We start from the raw sequence: 21,218 nt of genomic DNA on the forward strand, positions 1-21,218 counted from the left end.
TTGGTTTTGGTCTTCATGCTATCCCCCTTCTGTCTCCTCTCTCCTCAACAGCCACCAACCACTGCTGCTGCCAAAAATAACACAGGAGCGCCACTCGAACCCGCGCCTCACCACAGCGCAGCCTGGCCGCAAGAGAAGGATCAAAACACACACAAAAAAGGAAACACATCATATTGTGGAAGGAGGGAAAAAGAGCAGCTCGAGGCTTCAAGATATCTACTGATGATTTTGGCAAGCAAAGAACCACACATACTAATGCACCAGGCCAAGGCAGGGAAAAGGAAAGTGTGTTTGTGGATGTGCGCATACAATTTGGATGAAGTATACTGTAACTGCTAAGAGATGGCATTCATCGCTGATCTCATTCAGTCAAAGATTTAACCACAAGCTCAATAAAAACGCTTACATTATCACATTATAGGTCAATAAATTGGAGCCTTCAGCTGATAAATAAAGTCTCGGAGAATAAGACAAATTAACGCTGAAAGTATGAGTAATGAGGAGGAGGGGTGCACTCCGGTCACAGATACTCAGGTCAGTGATAAATCACGCTGCTCGGATTGTAGGTTTAGGAGTTCAAATGGGAGGCAGCTCTACTCATTGTCATGGCCAGTTCACTTTGTGTTGCGTTTGGCAAAGCGGGCTTATCCACACTGACACGCTGATGCCAGTGGACGAAGTTTTCAGAGCTCCGGTTCGACAGTGGCCAGCAGGGCTTTGCAAGCGCACCATCATGGGATTAATTGTTGATCCCCGGAATTAAAGATAATTCATGGAAAGGTGGAAAATGCTAATAAAATGAAACATTTTACGAAAGCGCTGCTACATAATTTGGAAAGGAGACTCTGACGTTGTGGGTTCAGATGATTTCTGGGGTCTGCACGGTTGCTTTGGCTATTTATGAAGACACATCTTTCCAAACCAAGCAGGGAAAAAGATCCCAAATTAAAAGAGCTGCCTGACTGTAATATCATTGTAAAAACATTTACTTGGGTAAATTATTTTTCATTGTAATTGTTTAAAATAAATTAAAAGTGCTGAAAATGTTTATTTTGAAAGTTTATAACCTTTTTATTCCATGTAGAGGTTTAACTCTGGATGTTTTCAGAATAAACACTTTGGGGCATATCTGATTTCGAAACCTTATTTTCAGCTTTAGGGTGGTCAGTCCACTACACGAAAGGAATTTCTCGTGTTGCCACGTTGGTCTGTAGTGGATATGACAGGTGCTGGACATCCCAGGGACCCGACAGGGAGGGCTGTCAGCAGGGGAAATCTATAGCTAACTGTCGCCCTCTTCTGGTTACATTTAGGAACACCACACCATTCCCAGTAAAACTTATCAAAATCTGTAGCCTATAATTGGGCACATACACAGTGTAGCTACCTCATGCAAAACATATACAACTGTAGAAATTACTGTAAAAAAATAAACTGTAAGGCCATTTTTTTTATTTACAGGCTAAACAAATAACTTAAAAGTTAAGTAACAAATGTAAGTCAACGTGATGCAGGACTTCTCTATTTTCTTATCAATCTGTTTTTAAATCCTCAGTGGCCTGAGGTGGAAGATTGGCTACCGTGAAAGCGATCATTTACCAAAAAATGTGGACCATGTTCACGGTTTGGAGATGATGGCTCTCACAAAAGACAGCAGGCAGAGCTGAAGATGCTGAGATTTGAGCTGGAGATGAAGCTGCCAAGCTGGGGGAAAGATGAAGACCACTGAGAAGATCCATAGATGCAGCGAAAAAGGACATGTAGTAGGGTGGTGTGACAGAAGACGATGCTACAGCAGATGGTGTGTTTAGCGCCCCCTACAGGGAACAGCCGAAAGAAGAATGTCTGAATCTTTTACCTCTCTAATGTGCATAAATACTTGGATTGACGCCTGTTGTTTACTTCTGTCTGTACCATCCATAGAAAGACATGTTTCGTGAAATCTCAACGTTAAATGTGCCAAAACAGATGTTTCGCAGTGAGCCGATGACGTCATATCATCGCGCCAGAGGACTCCGCTATTGTAGTCTGTCGGGGCGGCAGTGACGGGGGGGCTTTGCTTTATGCCGTCGCCTCATCATCTGTAAGGGGGAACAATAAACAGCGTCTGATGAAAGCAAGTGTCTGTTTTGGTGGGGGGGATCTGCCATCCGAAACCGACCGGCTCTGTCTGCGTGAAATAGGGAATGAACGACGAGACAGCATCGGACAGCTGGAAGAGAAACTCCGGGTGCTCCAGGTAAAGCTAAGCTAACAGCTCCCCCGGTCAGACCACCACACTCCTCCTCCAGTAACAAACAAGACGAGAAGGCTGGCTTTTAGTAGGGTTTCAGAAACAGAGCTGTAAACACGAGCTGCTAGCATTTTTTTTCCTGACAGCTGCATGTTGCAAAACTGTGACGCCAGAATGACGGCATCGGGGCTGCTGGAGACTTTGGTGACATTCGTGGTGTTTTACTCAGTTTCCACACTGTGTTCAGACTCTCCGATAATAAAGTGGCTACACTCACACTGAAAACTTTTGTAAGCTTCCCCTTTCCCATAGAAAGTGACTATTAATGAATAATTAGATCAGCGATGGCTGTATTGATCTACAGCACGTGCATTAAACAGGAAATCTCCACTAAAAGGTTTTTTTGTTTGTTTTTTTGGTCTAAGTCTATCCATGTTTGAGGACCTGAGCTCCATAGAGCTTATCTAGTTGTAACACTGAATTATTCATTATTAAAGCACATTACTGTGGACAGCTTGCACTTGAAGGCTTGAGAAAGAAATGTCTGTGTAGGTTCTCAGTCGTCCAGGTCATCGTAATCTAAGGACCTTGGAAAGAAAAGGGACTGGACTTCTTTGAGTTTCTTGAAGATGTTTTACCTCTCATCTGAGAAGCTACGTCAGTTCTAAGACCAAATGCTGGAAAGTCCTAGATTGTAAGCAACTGTTGATCATGTGCCTCATCACATGGGCCAAGATGTGAAACAGGGTGTTGGTCATTATCAGCAGAGGTTTCGGGTGAACCCACTGTGAGACATTGCTTCACCCTATCATGTGAGTTACATGGGAAGAGATCGCAAAACTACACTATAGGTGGCAGAGAGTTCAAAAATGGTGCTTCAAATAGATGGCTTCTTTCACTCCTCTTTCAAACTGTCTTCTTTGTCCAAAATGTGAATATTGACATCCTTGAAAGAGTGACCTTTGACCTTTAGATGCAGACGTACAGCTGAGTCTTGTCTTGTCGAGGTGGCTCTTCTGTGTTGTGCCGTGCATTTATGAAGTGGCTGTTTGGTTTCTCCAGTGAGAATGAAGCACAACTTTGCACAGATGTTTTATGATCATTTTTGCAGCCATATATTTTTATACAGATCAGACTTTGAAATCATTGCATTTTTCTTCTTTTTACTTCATTTTTTTATTCTACTCTTCTGTCAACATTATTTGATATTTCTGTCAAGTTTCAGGGGAATTAAAATCTCCTTTAATTGGTGAATATAAGCATAGATATATGTAACTGTAATTGTTTCTGTAACTCTAATTTGAAGACAGAGAATTCAAAATATATAGAAAAAGTATCAAAAATATAGTTCCCCGTAATATTTAGTGAGATTTTTACTCTCCTAATAGTTTTTGTTTTAATTTTTTAATGGAATAAAAAACTAGAGTGATTAAAAAATAAAATAAATATAGATATAAAAATGAAAATAAAAATAAATAAGAAATAACAAAGTTACACACAGTATATTAAACCCTATATACAATTATTTTTCTTGTTTGCATGAAAAGGTGTTTCTGGAGAGTCTGTCTCATGCGAGGTTTTTCTCTTATGTAGTATTGAGCAAATGCTGGCTGTGAATCCCGGAAAGACGCCCATCAGTCTGCTGCAGGAGTATGGAACGCGGATAGGCAAGACCCCAGTGTATGACCTGCTGAAGGCCGAGGGACAGGCCCACCAGCCCAACTTCACGTTCCGCGTCTCCGTTGGAGAGATCAGCTGCACCGGCCAGGGGCCCAGCAAGAAGGCAGCCAAGCACAAAGCAGCTGAGGCTGCTCTGAAGATGCTAAAGGGAGGCCTCGGAGGTCCTGCTGGAGTTGGTATTGGAGTAGACGGGTTTATTGGGGTTGATGTGTCTACTGATGCAGATGGGTCAGTTTTTCTGTTTAATTTTTATTTATTTTCTTATAAAACAACCTCATTACAGTTAAAATTATTTAAAAATGTTTATCCATACAGCTTAGTCTGCTTTAAACATCTAATAAGCAGGCCAGCCTGAATGTTATGAAGAGCATTTCAACACTTAACAAGAGTAAGATAGAGCGTTGTGTGGTTTCATTGTTTCCTTTTTTGTTTTTTCTCAACCTCTGTGTAGTGCCCAGTCAGAGATGAAGACCACAGGCACTTCACAGCAGTCTGAATGCAACCCTGTAGGGGCTCTGCAGGTAAACGCAGACAGCTACCAAGGTTTCATTTTGCTCTCATTATTTCTGCGGCTTATAAATTTTCCAACTTTTGGTTTCTTTTTTTACTTTGTTCTGTCAGGAGCTGGTGGTGCAGAAAGGATGGCGTTTGCCAGAGTACACGGTCACTCAAGAGTCTGGTCCAGCACATCGCAAAGAGTTCACCATGACCTGCAGAGTGGAGAGATTTGTAGAAATCGGTACGTTGCTTTGTTTCAATCTCTCAGCCTGCGTGCGCGTGTGTATGTGTGTACCATGCTTACATATCTTTGTGGGGACAAAATGCCTGACCCACGAGTTTCATTTTTGAGACTCAAAATGTGGTTTTAGTGTCAGGGTTACAGTTAGGGTTAGGCATTCAATTTTAATGGTTAAGGTAAGCTGCTAGGAAAAGCATTGTGTCAATTAGATGTCCCCACAAAGACATGAAAACACAATTTTGTGTGTGGGTGTGTGTGTGTTCACTAATGAAATATTATTGATAGAAAACAGCTTAATAAAACTGAGCAAAATCATATATCTTTTGTTACACCTTTCACACTGGTCAACTAAGTTGTGACGTTCCTTGACTTACTCTCTTAAAGCATGAAAACTTAAGAGATATCAAGCACATCCTTTGGTTTCTGATGCAATCTCCTCTTCCTCTCCAGGAAGTGGTACATCTAAGAAGCTAGCCAAGAGAAACGCAGCAGCTAAGATGTTGTCACGCATACATGATGTCCCCGTAGATATGAGGACCAGCAATGATCCTGATGCCGAAGATGATACATTTACTATGGTGGGAATCAAACGCTGTTACACTGACTGACAAATGTTTATTAAGCATCATTAGAGGAATTAGAGTTTAGTTCACTTCTACGTAGTAACAAACTATTTTTGTAAATTTCATTTTTCTGTATTTCCTGAAGCATTATTAATTTAGCATAATCTCTGATTCATATGCTCTGTTGTTACTCTTCTGTCTCATGGTTATTGCACGTAATGACATTGTCCATTAATTCCTGCATGCACAGAACATGGGCAGCAGAGCGGAGTCGGGTAAAAGTAAAGGCTTCAGCTGCACGTGGGATTCTCTGCGTAACTCTGCCGGTGAGAAGATCCTCCAACTCCGCAGCCACCCTCTGGGCATGCCCTCTGATTCCAACTTCTGCTCTTTGCTGAGTGAACTGTCTCTGGAGCAGCGCTTTGATGTCAGCTACCTGGACCTTGGTGAGTTCACAGACCGTACCTGTCACACTTCTCTCTTGCGTTCTTGCATTCTCGTTAAAAGGAGGATGGTATACAAAGCGTAAAGAGCCGCTGCTGATGCGCCTGCTGACAGGAAGAGCTGCATTTTTGTTAGTATCTGTTAAATATGGTAATTCAGTGGAGTTTTCACTGCGCTGCTTAAGATCTGTTAGGTTGTGAAAGCCTCTTACTGTTTCACATCTGGTTTGCACCATCTGCACGCACTTGCAGAGGATACAGGGTAGATTTTGATGTCATGCCCATAAAAAAAAGGCAAGCTGTGTTGTGGTCGTTATTACTGTCACCAGATATTGAGGAAGTAGCCTGCAGCTGCTTGTTATCTTGGTTTTATGTAGAACCATTTTTTTAATGTGGACAGTTTCAATTCGATTCAATTTTATTTATATAGCGCCAAATCACAAGGCGCTTAAAGCTCTTCACCGAAACAACAGTTTAACGTAGCAGATTTACATTAATGAATCGAATTATTGGCATTTGTTTGTTATCTCTGCTCGATTTATTTGTGTAATTAACACACATTTTCTTTCTTTTTTTTAGTATTAAAACCTGTCACGGTCATTATTTTATCTTCTGCAAACTATATGATCTATGTAATCGTGACAAAAGTGTTAGTTTTTCTTAAAGTACACAGTAGATGAGGGTAGTTATTACTATATTCTTATATATGTTTTAGTTACAGTAGTTTTGATCATATTATTATTATGCCTGTATATGATAACGGTACATTGAATTAGATGTACAGTATTAATAACAATGTTAACTGTCAAATCTTTCATTCTGAAGTACACCACACATATGTTATGATATTATTTAAAAAGTAGCAGCAATCCTGTAAATATCAATTTTATAATAAAAATGAAACTCGTGATTTTGTATTTTGTTCCTTCTGTTCTCAGAGGAGCGCAGTCTCAGCGGCCTGTGTCAGTGTCTCGTGGAGCTCTCCACGCAGCCAATCACCGTGTGTCACGGCTTCGCCCCAAACATAGATGGTGCCCGAGCCAACGCAGCCCACAATGCACTGCAGTACCTCAAAATCATGGCAGGAGGGAAATGACGAGCGTGTCAGCCCCCCTCCCTCACAGACTTGAACTCACCACTACAAAATGCCATCATAAATTTCTACTTTGGATGACGGAGGCACTTTTGTGATGAACTCAAATAACATGAATTACCTCAAATTTAGAAATGAAGACTCTTTATGCCCCGAGATTTTTTAAAAGTCCTATTGATGATGCCAATGAAGATTTAGTTGCCCCCCCCCAAAAAAATCACTTGACATTTACAATATTTATCACTAATTATGTATTTTTACTTTTTTATATCACCCTAGTTGTTTTCATCTGAATTTATAAATGGTGCTATCGTGGTAAACTATACGTTGCAAATTACTTGAGATAAAATTCTGATGCCGTGAAATGACCAGGGCGTGAAAGGGGTCTGAAGAAAATGGAGTGGAGTCATCCGTTCACTGCTGCTTTGTTAAATCCCTGTTTTCATGCACGGACCTAAAAGAGCCCAGACTTGAAGAAAAATTAAGAAAAAGAGACTGCTGAGTTATTGTCATAGGACAATCATCTTGAAGATTAACCATTTTACACACAAGTGTTAAAAAATGTTGGTTTTAGTATGAAAATAGCCCCCCTGTCACATGCTAGTTCTTTGTTTGGGTCTGTTAGATTAGGTTTATATGATTTAATGTTTAATAAACACATTATTTGTGGCTACACCTTTTGTTGCCCTCTCTCTGAAACAGTCCACTTATATTATTGTGCGGCCTTTACAATAGACCCCCCCCCCACCCCTCCCCCATATGTTCTAATTGGTCAGTTGAACTGACACAGTGGTATCTGAAATCCCAGTGTCTTGATAATGTTTTTAATGTTCTGGGCTTTTTAAGGTAACTTTGATGTTAAATCAGGGAGTTGAAAATGGTTTTATTTAATGAAATGTTTCACATTGCTGTTTCCATGGAAATAAAAGCATGTCACTGGGTCTTCAGAGGAGTAAAATAGTTTTACTGTAAGATTCAGCAAAGGCAGCTTCCCATTACTCATGATGTGTCAAACTAGCCTCCATGCTGGCTTTACATCAGTCCGTTACGCAGTGACATAAATTAGTCTATTATGTTTCAGAACGACTACTTTTGCCGTGTAAGCAAACCTTTTTTTTAACTTTCCAAACAAACAAAGCTAAGCAACCCCCAAAACACTGTTAGAGGCTCTTACATTTAAAACCCCCAAATTAAAGCTGACTGTCTGCTGCGCTGTGCTCTGAATGTTTGGCTATGCTTTCTAAAGAACATTAATATTTTGGAAACTCCGTTATGAATTGCCCTCACGTAGTTTCATGATGTGTCACAGTCTAATTTCTTTTCTTTCTCACACTTTACGTTAAGTTTGTAAATTCATTTCTGTTGCGATAAAGACACAGCTATGTGTTGGCAGAAAAAGGAAGCGGTACAGTGAGTTTTATAATAAATGTTTGTTCTTCTCAACATTAAACTCACTCTCGTGTGTTAAGCTTTCAATATCACACACCAGACAAAGCCATCATGTCATGTGGACTTCCAAAAGTATTAAAACAATCCCCTTGTTTTTCTGTTGATGTGACTGATAAGTTTCCACATAAAAGCTGATGACTCGCTTCCAGAGTATTCAGTGTAACTGCCTGTTGTGTCACTTCACCTTGCCTTACTGTAGCTGTTAGTTGGTAAAATGCTGTGAAGTCATTTAATAAAATTATTTTTTGCACTACTACAGAAAACGTCTGTCGCTCAATGCAGGATGGACACATTTGTGTAGTTTTATTCACACTGACACTGAGTTCAAGGTGCATGAAACTGATGGTGATGCTGACATTAAACTTGTGATGCTCCTCTGCTGTGATACAAAAACAATAAATGGAAGTAAAACGTTAGCTCCACAGGAATAATCTTTGAAATGCAGCCTTTCACCTGTATTATGACTAGATTGCCATTTAAATAAAAGATTTTCCACTGTCTACTTATTAAGAATACAATAATCTTTGTTAAATATGAGCACAATGGAAAAACTTAATACTTTGTTCAAAAATATTCTCACTGAAAAAAACCTTTAAAATCGTGACATGAGCAAGTCTTACAGTACGATGATTTTATTTTGATAGGAAGTCCTCGGCAGAGTTTCACAAACTCAGGCACTGCCGTACATGCTGTTTGCATGAGCTTTCTGTCATCTGCTGTGTCTGTCTGATGAGGGGCTGACTTCTTCGTCTGCGTAGCCGCTGCTGTCCGACTGCATACTGTCACCGCGGACCACTTCACCTATACGAGGGAGCAAACACAGATATGTTCTCCAAACTCTGGGAAGTGCAGCACAAGTGCAGCAGCACACTGACCTACATAGGCACAGAAACACACACCTGCAGAGCTACTTGTGTACACATCTGTCAAGCTCTCATGTGATGCTGAATTCATATTCATGCTCAAACATTCACACACCAGCCACTTTAGCAGGTACGACCAGTCATTAACACATTTATCTAATTGACTAATCACATGGCTGCAAGTCAGGCATGTTCATGTTCAGACATGATCAAGGTGACCTAGTGAAGTTCACACTGACAATCAGAATGGGCAAGAAAGGTGATTTAGATTAAGTGATATGAAGCGTGGCGTGGTTGTTGGTGCCAGATGGGCTGCTCTTTGCATTTCTAAGGTTTACAGAGAATGGTGCAAAAAAAGAGACAATAACCAGTGAGCAGCAATTATGTGGGTGAAAAATTCCTTGTGGATGTCAGAGGAGAATGGCCTTGCAGAAGAGCATCTCTGAACACACAACACATCGGACATTGAAGCATTGAACCTTCCTATGGTGTGGTCAGATTCTGATGTAAACAACATGAAAGCACGGATCCATCCTGCCTTGCATCAGTGGTTTAGACCTGTGGTGGTGTAATGGTGTGGGTGATACTTTCTTGGCACACTTTGGCCCCCTTAGTATGAACTAAGCATTGTTTGCTCCTGACAATCCTTTTATAACTCCAACGTACCCATCTACTGATGGCTGCTTCCACCACCACGTCACAAAGCTCAAATCACTGTGGGTTCGCTGTACTGAAATGACCTCCACACACACCCGATCTCAGTGCAACACAGCATTTTGGGATGTGCTTGAATGGGAGATTCCCATCACAGATGTGCGCAGTACTGTCATTTCAATATAGAAAGTCTGAGGCAGGCTTTCAGCACCTTACTGAATCTGTGAAGAATTACGGCAGTTCTCAAGACAAAAAGGGGTCCAACCCAGCACGAGTAGTGTATATTTTTATACCTGGGTTTGCCTGAACTACTCAGTTCCTCATTTGACCTCAACACAAGACCTCCAGTAAGCTCAAAGTTTATTCACATGTAGCTGAGCAGTGTTACATGGTAACACCCTTTGACTTCACACATTTTAACTGTTATAACTGTGTGCATCTTTTTTTTTTTCTGTCAGCGAGTTTATGACCACTGCTAACTGCAAACAGCTATTTTAAAACTGTGACAAGTCAAATTCCCATAAACTGTGTTCACAAAATAAAAGTCAAGTTCGTCAAATGAGATGTGAGCACACAGGGTACCTTTGTATGGATGTTTTTTTGAAAATGGTGAGGTTGTAGTTCTTGGAGTTTCTGACTGTCCCAAGTCTTCCTCTCCTGCACTATGCACCTAAAAAGACAAGGGGAATGCCTGCTTAGTAACTGTTTAAAAATAATTTCATGAACAATTACACACAGCAAGAGCTGAAGAAGTCATTGCATCATAGATGTCTATCACTATACAGTGTTTGAAGCCAAATATAAGTGAATATAAGAGCCTCTTTTGTATCATTTGGTTAGGTTTTCAATACTTCTGATAAATAATATTGTTATTTGGCCTGTTTTTCTTTACATAACAAACAATAATCAATGATCAAAATCCTTTTGAAAGAGAAAAAATGTAAGCGCAAGACATATTCCTAATGCAGGCTGTATTCTGGGTCAAAGTGAGCAACACAAAACACCCACGTATTATGAATCATAAATGGTTCATCGCCAATACCAAACATTATCAGAGGAAAGAACATATGGAATATTTGAAGGTGAGATTGCTTTTGAGTAATAATTTGATCATTTTGTTATATCCATTTATACCATTTTCATCATGATGATTATGATGACTTGAGCCTGTTTGGAAAATGTTTACTGAATCAGTTTGTGACGTACTCAGTTTGCTTTTGTTTAATGAAAGTCAGCCAAGCATTGTTAAACTCTTTTCAAATGGTAGTGCTGAGATAACAAGCGACATGAAGCCTATTGTAAAACTACTGTACCTCTTCCAGCTCAAAGGAATTAACCTGCTGAAGGTTACTGGAGAGCTTGCCCAGGCTCTGATGCATCAGAGGATTCAGAAACTGTCCTTGCTTCTCTGAAGGAGACTTTTTCTCACCATAGAAACCATGCGAAGCATGACTAGAATCTGATGTTTTCGAAGAAGAGGATGGCACATCATCGCCTTCCCAGCCAGTCACAGTTATGCAGTAATGAGTGTAGCTACCACTGGGTTCCGAGACAGGAAGTGATCTAGATGCGTCCCCCCGCGTGGCCTCACCTGAAGAGGCAACATCGTCTGTGTGTGAATTCAGGTTAGACTTTGTCACGGAGGCTTGTAGACTGAATTTGTGTGATACAGAACAGGATTTATCTGTGCTTTCTCTCTCTGGGGGAGTCAAACTTTCCGGACTGTGTGTCCTTTGACTGCAAAAAGGTGCCCGGTGTACACTCTCGACTATCTGGGGGCAAATTAAATCGTATGTAACCTTGGCAACAGGCTTTAGTTCCGCTGTCCTTTTGTTAGTTTGTGTCAAACATGAGTCTGGCTCTGGCTGACATGAAAATGATTCAGAGTCGGTTTCTATGACAGTTTCTTCTGATAATGATGATGCTACAGATGTTCTTACACCCTGAGTCATGGAGTCATTTTCACCAGAGTCAACATCCTTTGGCTGTTTATTATCATCCCCCATCTCCGTTTCACAGGTTTTATTTCTGTCCTCGAGAATCTCCATGTCCGTCGTTGACTGTTGAGTTTCCAGCCCATTTTCACCGTCTGTGATCTGGTTAACATCCATAGCTGAATTATTGCTATTACATTCCTCCAAATCCAGCTTCTTGTTAACTCCACTCTTGTTTTTCCACACTATATCCACAACTTCTGGCAGGCTGGATCTTTTCCTGGGTGAAGGCTGTGGAGAGGTGGAGTCAGACCCCCGGGGAGAGCCCGTGTAGAGACACATCTTATTGACAGTGTCCTTCAGCCTCTCTACCGGAGAGCGTGGCTCACTTCGAATGCTGCTTCTGAACCGTTCGATCCTCTGCACAGAGGAAGAGAAGGTAAACTCCGGTGTGGACAGTTTCTGGAGAGGAGTGCGGGACACGTGGGAGTACAGGGAATAGAAAGCGTTGGCCATTGCTGTCAGCACTTGAACCTGTCTGAAACGACCTATGGGAATCAAGAGACTTATATAAATGGATATAATTTACCGTATCACAGATCAAATAATTATATACAGATTACAGCTACAGAAGTCAAAGCAAGCTAACCAACAGAAGAACTACAACTAGATAGTCTTACTAGCAAGAGAGAGGCTGGGGTCTTCTTCTCTTATCCGCCTTATTTGTGAATCCAAGAAGAGTCGGAAGTTGATGCCCTGAGCCTGAGAAGGAAAGGTAAAGAAACGAGGAGGGATGCGCACAGTAACCTGTGGCTCCTCACAGCCAAAACCCAGCTCATACAAAGTCTCCTCTGCATCCTCTGAACACAACTCGAGGACATCTGATATACTAGTGTGAGAAAAAGGAGAGAAAATGTTGTATTACAGCTAATGTAATCATCAAAGCATCAAAGATGCAACCACTATAGTGAATAATATGTTAGAAATGGTGTATACCATGTCATCTGAAAACCATTTTTGAAAATTTGGCGAATACTAAATCCTTTAAAAGACTTACGTTGATGTACTTTTCCAGGTTGAGGCAGAGAAGCAGCTAGAAGTTATGCTGTGGCCCAAGTTCATTGATGGCAAACATAGTCCTTGACGTGGGGTGCTGAACATAAGACGTGTCAGATGTTAGCCTGCATCCAACCTGCATGTTAAAGCCTTTATTTGTGCGTGATCTGTTTATTCTGACGTGTGGAAGAGTTGGTCACTGACCTGGTGAGCCTGCTCTTTTGTCTGAAGGACGGCTGTCGCACCAAGCTTCTTGGTCACCACACAGTGAAACAAAATTATAAATAAATAACATTAGATCATTTATTTATGTTTCTCTAATACTGATTTTGTAAAATTATAAAGTCACATGATGGACAACAATCACACAGCAAGCTTTGTATATTACAAGTAAATTATTAAATGAGAAATGCCTTTAATATAGTGTAAAGATCACCTATGCTATATGCCTATGACTACCAGTTCTTTACCAAATATTTGTTGTTTTCCTGTTTTGCTGCTACTGCCATAACTACATGCTTATATGCTGACTACTCACCCAGGCTCAGGTTTAACATCTCCATCTTCTACCACAGAAGCTGAAACAAGGAAGGCATGTTAAAATAAATTACAACACCTCTGGGTTCGACAGTTTCCCCAGGCACAATACCACAGGGTTGCTCAAGGAAGAAATTCACTTATCAGGAAAGACAAAACGCTACAGAGGATATAAAGTTGTAGATATATTTCTATGATGTGAGTAAATGTAGAAAATCCCCTTCGGCGCTACTCTTCCTTCATTTAATGCAATGCTTCCTGCAAAGGGACAATCAAGATCTCTAACAAGCAACAGCACCAACCTGTCTCAAATTAATAACTTCTGTTAATTAATGGCTGTGTAAATGAAGACTGAGCTTTCTTTGTTTGACAGCTTAAACCTTTAATAACTTTGTACTTTGAACACTGTATGGTTTCAGTTTTATTTCAGTAAGAGACGTGGAAAATATGTGAGTTAGTTTTTGGTATTTTTGTTGAATTATCTGTTTAATATTAGAAGGAATTTTGTTAGGTACACAATTTCAGCTGCGTATTAACACAAGTTTCTTATCAGTCATTCGCATATAAGCAACTCAATAAATTTAGGCATGTGGACATGGTGAAAACAACCTGCTGAAGTTCAAACTGAGCAGAATGGGGATGATTTACGTGACTTTGAATGTAACATGGTTGTTGGGGCCGGACGAGCCTCCACAGTTACCATATCTCAATCCAATAATAGCAACTTTGGGTTTTAGTGAAACAGAAGATTTGTATCACAGATTTACAGCCGACAAATCTGTAGCAACTGTTGAAAAACTGCTGAAAAAATGGGCCAAAATATCTGAAGAATGTTTCAGACCTCTTGTTCAGTCTATGCAACAAGTCTTAAAACCTGTGACCTTTGCTTACAATCCACTAAGCTTATTGTTCCAGAGTCCGAATATCCGCTAGGTGGTTATTAATGTTGTTGCTTAACCCCTACAACAACAATCATATAACAGTTTTTTCATATATGATCTCCATGTGATCCATAAGAATCTGTATATGTGTAAAGTTGTATTTTTTTTAATAAGTGTGCCCATTCATGACATAACATAAGAGTTATAAACAAAATATCTTTCAAGCTTTCTCAAAAAACATCCTCATGGCACTGCACAACACTGGGTGTGTCACTGACATATAAACTGCTCAGTCTAATTTGAACATAAACAGAGATTTAAAAACATCAGGATGCACAGTCAAGTTTCCTATAGTAATATAGTCTGCTCTATTATTAGTCTTTTACAAGGGTAAGCAACTATTACGTCATTTGTACAGAGAACACATGAAGGTTAGTTTAAGGGCTTGACTAATCTTCAGATGAATATGAGAAAAGTAGTGGTTATGGCTACGTCTTCAGGAAATTAATGCAAAACTATTTTCAAGAAATATCTGGGGTTGTCATTATCTGCAGTTTCCTTTTTCCTTTAACAGGAATTAATATGTTAGATGCAGTCACGTGAAGACAAACACTCAGTCTGATTTAGAAGAGTTAGCAGAGAGCGCAAGGGGCAGGACCTTTGACATCTCCAGTCAATCAATGTGAATTATCCAGAAACACTCCTTTGCTATTCTCACACTGACTCAGTGGCACATCGCACACTCTTTGTACTAGGGAGCTGACACAGAGAGCTAACCCCAGGCAAAAATCTATGTAATTCCTAAAATTCCTTTAGGATAACACTAAGTATGCATGCAGTCATGTATATTTGTCTTCCCATGCATGAACATATACAGCGTATGCTTACCATCTGCTCCAAGACCCAGGTCATCAGCAAAGTTACCGGCTTGGAGCACAGACTCTGAAGACAAGAAAGTCACAGACATGAATAATTACATGAGAAATACTTTTAAAATAAAATTTAAAAATGTAATGTAGACTTCCTCCATGTACATTATTATGAATGTAGCAAATATGAGAAACCTGTATTTTACCTCACCATTTCGTTTTCGTGCAAATTAAAACTTAAAATCGCCTACTGCATCTCCAAAGGAGTAACAAATTCTACTTTTTACTCCACCACAATCTTTTGACAGCTTTAGTTCCTTATCGTACTATGACACACAAAACATCCGTCTATTTGTTGTCCTGCAAACATGTACGTAAACAGGAGCTGAGCAACCAAAGTTGACACACAGGTTTATCTTTGGCCTCTGAAGGTTCTTATCTGTATCAGCTATAATGACATCATCAGGTTGCCTACCATCTATCTAACAACAGGCTAAAATCTCAGAACAAACAATGCTGTTGCGTGTAATAGTTAAACATAATAAACTCCTTGAGGTTCGGTGATTCATTTGAATGAAAAACAGCTCAAATTAGGAACACTGACAACATGTCTGTGCAGGTTCTCAGTCATCCAGGTCATCGTAGTCTAAGGAGCTTGAAAAGAAAAGCGTCTGGACTTCTTTAAGTTGCTTGAAGACGTTTCACCTCTCATCCAAGAAGCTTCTTCAGTTCTAAGGTCAAATGGTGGAGAGTCCCAGATTTAAACCCAGTGGAAGTTTCCCCCCAAAGAGGGACAAAGGACCCCCTGATGATCCTCTACTACTACTACTAATCACATGAGCCAAGGTGTGAAAACGGATGTGGGTCACAATCAGCCAGGGTTTCGGGTGAGCTCATTGTGAAACCTCCCCCCAACCTATCATGTGATTTCCTGAGGTCAGATGGCCAATGTGGAGAGATTTGAGAGAGACCAAACAGCCACTTCACAAGCGCATGGCACAACATAGAAGAGCCACCTCCACGGGACAAGACTCAGCAGTCCATCTGCATCTAAAGGACAAAGGTCACTCTTTCGAGGATGCCAATGTTCACACGAGAGGACAGATGGTTTGAAAGAGGAGTGAAAGAAGCCATTTATGTCCACTGCGAGCGACCATCTTTGAACAGAGGCGGGGGTTTACGACACCAACTCTCTGCCATCTATAATCAAGTTTTGAGATCCCTTCCCAGACGCCTTAACGCCCACTCACATCCTGGGCCATCTGACCTCAGGAATTCGCATGATAAGGTGGAACCAGGTTTCACAATGAGCTCACCCGAAACCCTGGCTGATTGTGACCTGCACCTGTTTTCACACCTTGGGTCATGTGATTAGGTGGAGGATCATCAGGGGGTCCTTTGTCCCTCTTTGGGGGGAAACTCCCACTGTGTTTAAATCTGGGACTCTCCACCTTTTGACCTTAGAACTGAAGAAGCTTCTTGGATGAGAGGTGAAACGTCTTCAAGCAACTTAAAGAAGTCCAGACGCTTTTCTTTTCAAGCTCCTTAGAACACTGACAACAGAAACATTTGATAACATAACATCAGAATCTGAAACCCTGATAAAAGTATCAGTATGCAGTATTATGAAAAGTAATACTGCATGCCAATATATTTTAAAGCTGAGGTTTGTTTCAGCTCCTACTCACCAAAACTCAGCTGACCGCTGTTCTCTGAGCAGGCATCTGACCTGTAAAATATTCCAATATTTAAAACATGAACACACCCACTGTGAGATCCAATCAGTGTCATGCTTTTATCAAACGAGTGATTAAGTTTGCATAGATAGCTTCATCTGCAGGACGATACTGCCAGAGCTCGTGAGAGCTGCTTCTTAATCAACTTACTGTTGGAATCTGTCAGCTTCCTCTTGTAGGTGTAATAACTCCTTCAAACTAGCCTGGTTACGCTCTCCTATTTCTTTTACTGTACTCTTTTCTGGTGTTACAGGCCATTTCAGTGAAAACGCAGACTATGCAAACTCATTGACCACTAAATGCAACTTCCTTCTTGATAACTGACATAATGTGAACTAATCTGTCTGTGTTCCTTGCAGCAGTTTGATGGGGAAAAAAAGGAAATGATTATTTCCTCCTAGTTATATCATTTTCCCTCTTCTATAAGGAAATATTACAAAGAGTGAAGCAGCAGAAGTTAGTTGTGAGGTTTAGTTTGTATGTGATGAAAAATTCTTACGTCTGAAGACATCTATATGTTGATACTCTGGCCACATATTTTAATCATACTCAGTAACAGGTACCTTCTGTGACACTTAACACTGGTTGATCTTCTGCAAACAAGTGTTCCCAAGACAGCAGAAGGTCAGTTCGGAGCACTGGTTTTATAGTTTAAAGTTCATTGTAAAATTATTTTTTTCCAATGGAACAATAATAAGTCATCATCAAAGTTGACTTTGGTGAAAAACAATACTGCGGCTGCCTTGCTGCAGCGTCTTCCTGGAACACCTGACTTCAGAGAGTTTCCACTTGCTACGCGCTGCTCTTTGTTAACCAGTTTCCAGTGACTTACAACTTGTCCTTTAGTGCTCAAAATATAATCTTACAAGAAAAACAAGCAGTAAAACAAGTTGACTTACCCACAGCTGAGAAGCCAGTTCTCAATCTTTCCCGCAAGGCAACCTGTGGAAATCGCACTTAAGATTATGATTGATCCCCACTGAAGGAACACATGCATTGTGCTATTATTAACTGACACTTAGCCGCTTGTTGTCATGTATATCCTGTTATAAACTCGTGTTATTTTTGCTATTGGTCACAACAAATATATTTTTTAACCCACTATTTATTCTTTACCCAATAAACAGGGTATCCAGCTACTTAGGTATCTTCAAGTTCAGCTGGTCACTTGATGTATGCTGAAGATAGTTAATAATAAACCACCATGGAGGACGATCCCTCCCACGTTCCAGAATCTGCTCTTACCATCAGAGAACACATCATCGTCCGCTATGGAGGCAGATGGGAACGGGCACAGAGGCCCTTCCGGGTCTTCCAAAGTGACCCGCTGACGGCTGCTGTTGATCCATGCTCGCCGCCTCACTGTGGAGGACGAGCTCTCCATCGCTTCAGTTCACAGGACTGCCGGGGGACATGGCTCTGTCAAAGCTGCCAAGGTGCAACAAAAGAGCCGGGGATGAAATGTTGAAGCAGCAACACAGTGTTAGGCTTTAATGTTTACTTTAGGAGAATGAACACCTCTTTACTCTAAAGTCAATTGTATTCAGGATTTTTAGTGATATTTCCCTTCTCATTAAAATTGAGCCATTTTTGCATAGGGATATTAACAGCCGCTTCCTTATCAGTAGTGTTTCTAAGACATCTGTGCATAGATTATACTTGATATTGCAGTAAAAATGAGGTGGCTACACGCAAATCAATCTAGCTATGACATTAAGTTCAGAGACTATACTGCTTAAGGCTCATCAAAGTCAGACAAACAGTTCAGGTGAAATATTGTACCTCCAGGACAGCTGGAGACAAGATAACAGACACAATATAAAACATGTATAGATAAATATTCATTAAGAATTGGTATGTTATGGTTAAATGTTCATGAAGTGAATTTAGCAGTGCGAACCACATATAAACACAGATAATAGAAAATGATATAAGGTCGCTTCTAGTTGCCTTCAGTATGACTGACTAACAGTTCAGTCTAAATCCCTTCAAAGTAAAAGCAGTTATTATTAATTAAAGGTCGTAATTTACTTTAATGTGTAAGGGAAACCAAGTGTAGTTTAGATAAATTTATCGATGAGATGTAAACCATTAAATATATATGATTATACTAATTAAGAATAATTATTTACTTACTTAATAATACAGCTTACAGGAGCCGTATGTTGGATGTGTGTTCTCGATAATGAGACGGAGTAAGATTTTCTCCATTCAGCTACAGCGAAGCGTCTACATGCTGCCTTAGAGCTCAATCAATGCTGACAACCGAAAAGCAGCCTTACCTTCATCGGCTCGGGTTTCAGTTCTGTATCAGAGGCGTTCTTTGTCTCGTTTCCTGTATGTGGCGACTTAAATACGAGACACTTCATCTGCAATCTTTACAAAACACTTAAAACTGCATCCAGCAGGCTCCCGTTTATCAACGACCGCTCGACGATTCTGGTGATTTCCTTTCGAAAGCAGTCAGTTATAAGTCGGGCTGAATATGCGCGGATCTTGGCGGTGAAGCGGTTTGAGAAGCCTTTGTAGGAAGTAACTTTGCATCTCGTCTGAAATACAAAAGTTTTATCAGCGTGGGATGCAGCTGCTGCACATCCTGCAGAAACAAAAACACAGACAGGTCTGTGGAAATGTCAGAGGCAAAGCTGATGCGACACGAGTGATTTGAATGCAAATCATATGACAGGCAAATAGTGCTTGTTTTTTTTGCACCTCTCCTTTGATATTTGAATTTTACAAAACAAATCAATATTATTTTTGCGTCCAGTGGCCCACAATCATTTTCTTCAGTCGTTTTATTGCGAGGTGTGTAGTTGTTCTCAATGCAGCTGGGAAACTACTTAAAAAGAGCAATGAGTCGCTGAAAATCATAAATAGAAAAAGAAAAAGCAGATTTGCTCTATCTTAGTGTACCATGAAGACACCAAAAAAGTGTAGCCTTGCTAATGCCATGGGAGTACAGAGGCCATTTGTAGCCATCACCCCAACATCCCAGTGCAGTGTGCCACTTAATGCCAGTTTGACATTTTAGCATAATTTTTTGCACTGACTAACACATGTGATGTATCCTCTAAATTTGACTATAGTGACAATCTCTAACTATAGGGCCCATCCTCCTGAAGGGTCTGATTCATCTAATCATTATGCCCAGGTCTTCTACCAGAGGCCTGGGAGTCTGAAGGTCCTGCACATTATGTTGGGTACTCTGGGACTGCACTCCTCTGGACAGAGATGCTCATATATATATTAGAAGGAGCTGACATCAGAAATCCTACCAGCGGCTAGAAAAAGATGACTTACAGGACAGCACAGAGGCTCTGATCATGGCAGCACATGAACAGGCCCTAAGCACCATAAAGGACAGGACTCTACCACAGCTGACAGAACCCAAACTGCCGACTGTGCAACGGCACCCCAGAGACTATCCAACACATAGTAACAGGATGCAAGACACAAGCTTGGACTGCATACCCTGAGAGATACAACCAAGTGGCTGGGATAGTGTACAGGAACATCTGTGTTGCATATGGATTACAAGAACAGCAAGGTCCTAATGTCCTGTGAGACTTCTGAGTTCCAGACCGACAAGCAGCTGCGGGTCAACCAACCAGACATAGTGATGACTGTGGTAATACCAGTAGACAACAACATTGGGAAGGAGCATGAGGAGACAGAGAACTACCAGAAGCTGAAGGAACAACTGGAGCAGATGTGGAGGAATAGCTCAAAGTAATCGTGGTGGTAAGAGGAGCTGTAAGAAGCTGTAACCCTGCAGATTCCTCGCACAACATCAGAGGTCTCTTGTCAGAAGAGGGCAGTCCTGGGATTTAGAGTATTCAGAAATCAGGACTATCCATGCAGTAAAGTACAAAAAATGTGAAAATAAGCGTCATTTAATGAAACCAGTAAAGATACGAATGAGTTGAACTCAGTTCTGCCCAGTATTTATTGAATTTTATTATAACCTTAAAATGAATTGCCCACCCCTGATTTAGGCTATTTATTAATCAACATTTGTCACCTGATTAATAAATAACATTTTTTATTTGATTATTCTTACTTTTTAATAATCACCTACAGGTAAAAAGCTGTAAAAGTCATGTTTTAAATAAATGTTAACATTTTCCACTATGATGCATATCTAGTATTTTCCTTTAAATATTCACAAAAAATCACTTAATGTAGAAACTGTTAATTTAAAAAAACAAACTGTGCCATTGAAACGCAGGAGCAATGGTTTCTGAAAATAACTGTGGGTCCACATTTACAAGTTTTTCAGATATTTTGCATGTAGGCTGTAGTTTTATTTATCTGTTGTAAGGACAGTACTGTATTTTATGAAATGCTGTAGTGATGTTACTTTCTGGGCTAATACTGGACAAAAAGCTGATGTTATGATTGTCTGCATAGTAAAGTATATGATGAAAAGCCTCTCTTTAACGGTATCGTATCACTCCATTTATTTCCAGACTACATGAATGCTTCAGT

The 21,218-nt window shown here is 40.4% G+C and overlaps 2 protein-coding genes across 4 annotated transcripts; one reads left to right on the forward strand and one right to left on the reverse strand.

Moving 5' to 3' along the window:
- Positions 1-2,059: 2,059 nt before the first annotated feature.
- On the forward strand, positions 2,060-8,673 carry LOC147331321 (RISC-loading complex subunit tarbp2). Its single transcript, XM_086293594.1, has 7 exons — positions 2,060-2,239; positions 3,827-4,141; positions 4,365-4,434; positions 4,535-4,652; positions 5,103-5,230; positions 5,466-5,661; positions 6,597-8,673. Exons 1-7 carry the CDS (start codon positions 2,187-2,189, stop codon positions 6,752-6,754), a joined length of 1,038 nt encoding a protein of 345 aa, XP_086149720.1. The 5' UTR covers positions 2,060-2,186; the 3' UTR covers positions 6,755-8,673.
- Positions 8,052-20,741, reverse strand: LOC147331322 (uncharacterized). Of its 3 annotated transcripts, none has more exons than XM_086293593.1 (12): positions 19,013-20,741; positions 17,976-18,158; positions 17,630-17,672; positions 16,683-16,723; positions 15,014-15,067; positions 13,246-13,285; positions 12,912-12,956; positions 12,709-12,804; positions 12,332-12,540; positions 11,031-12,199; positions 10,300-10,387; positions 8,052-9,001 (listed from the first exon to the last, which is right to left on the reverse strand). In XM_086293593.1, the coding sequence occupies exons 2-12, from the start codon at positions 18,112-18,114 to the stop codon at positions 8,910-8,912; spliced, it is 2,016 nt and encodes a 671-aa protein (XP_086149719.1). In that variant the 5' UTR covers positions 18,115-18,158; positions 19,013-20,741; the 3' UTR covers positions 8,052-8,909. The 3 variants fall into 3 exon arrangements, with proteins under 3 accessions (XP_086149719.1, XP_086149718.1, XP_086149717.1); XM_086293592.1 differs by having other exon boundaries at positions 18,867-20,741; XM_086293591.1 differs by having other exon boundaries at positions 17,976-20,741.
- Between the last annotated feature and the right edge of the window lie 477 nt (positions 20,742-21,218).

This window comes from Aulonocara sp. 'chitande type north' Nkhata Bay, linkage group LG5 (genome assembly GCF_057382095.1).
Source record: "Aulonocara sp. 'chitande type north' Nkhata Bay isolate Kocher_YH1m ecotype deep benthic linkage group LG5, A_spYH_male_GT1.1, whole genome shotgun sequence".
NCBI classification, from domain to species: domain Eukaryota; kingdom Metazoa; phylum Chordata; class Actinopteri; order Cichliformes; family Cichlidae; genus Aulonocara; species Aulonocara sp. 'chitande type north' Nkhata Bay.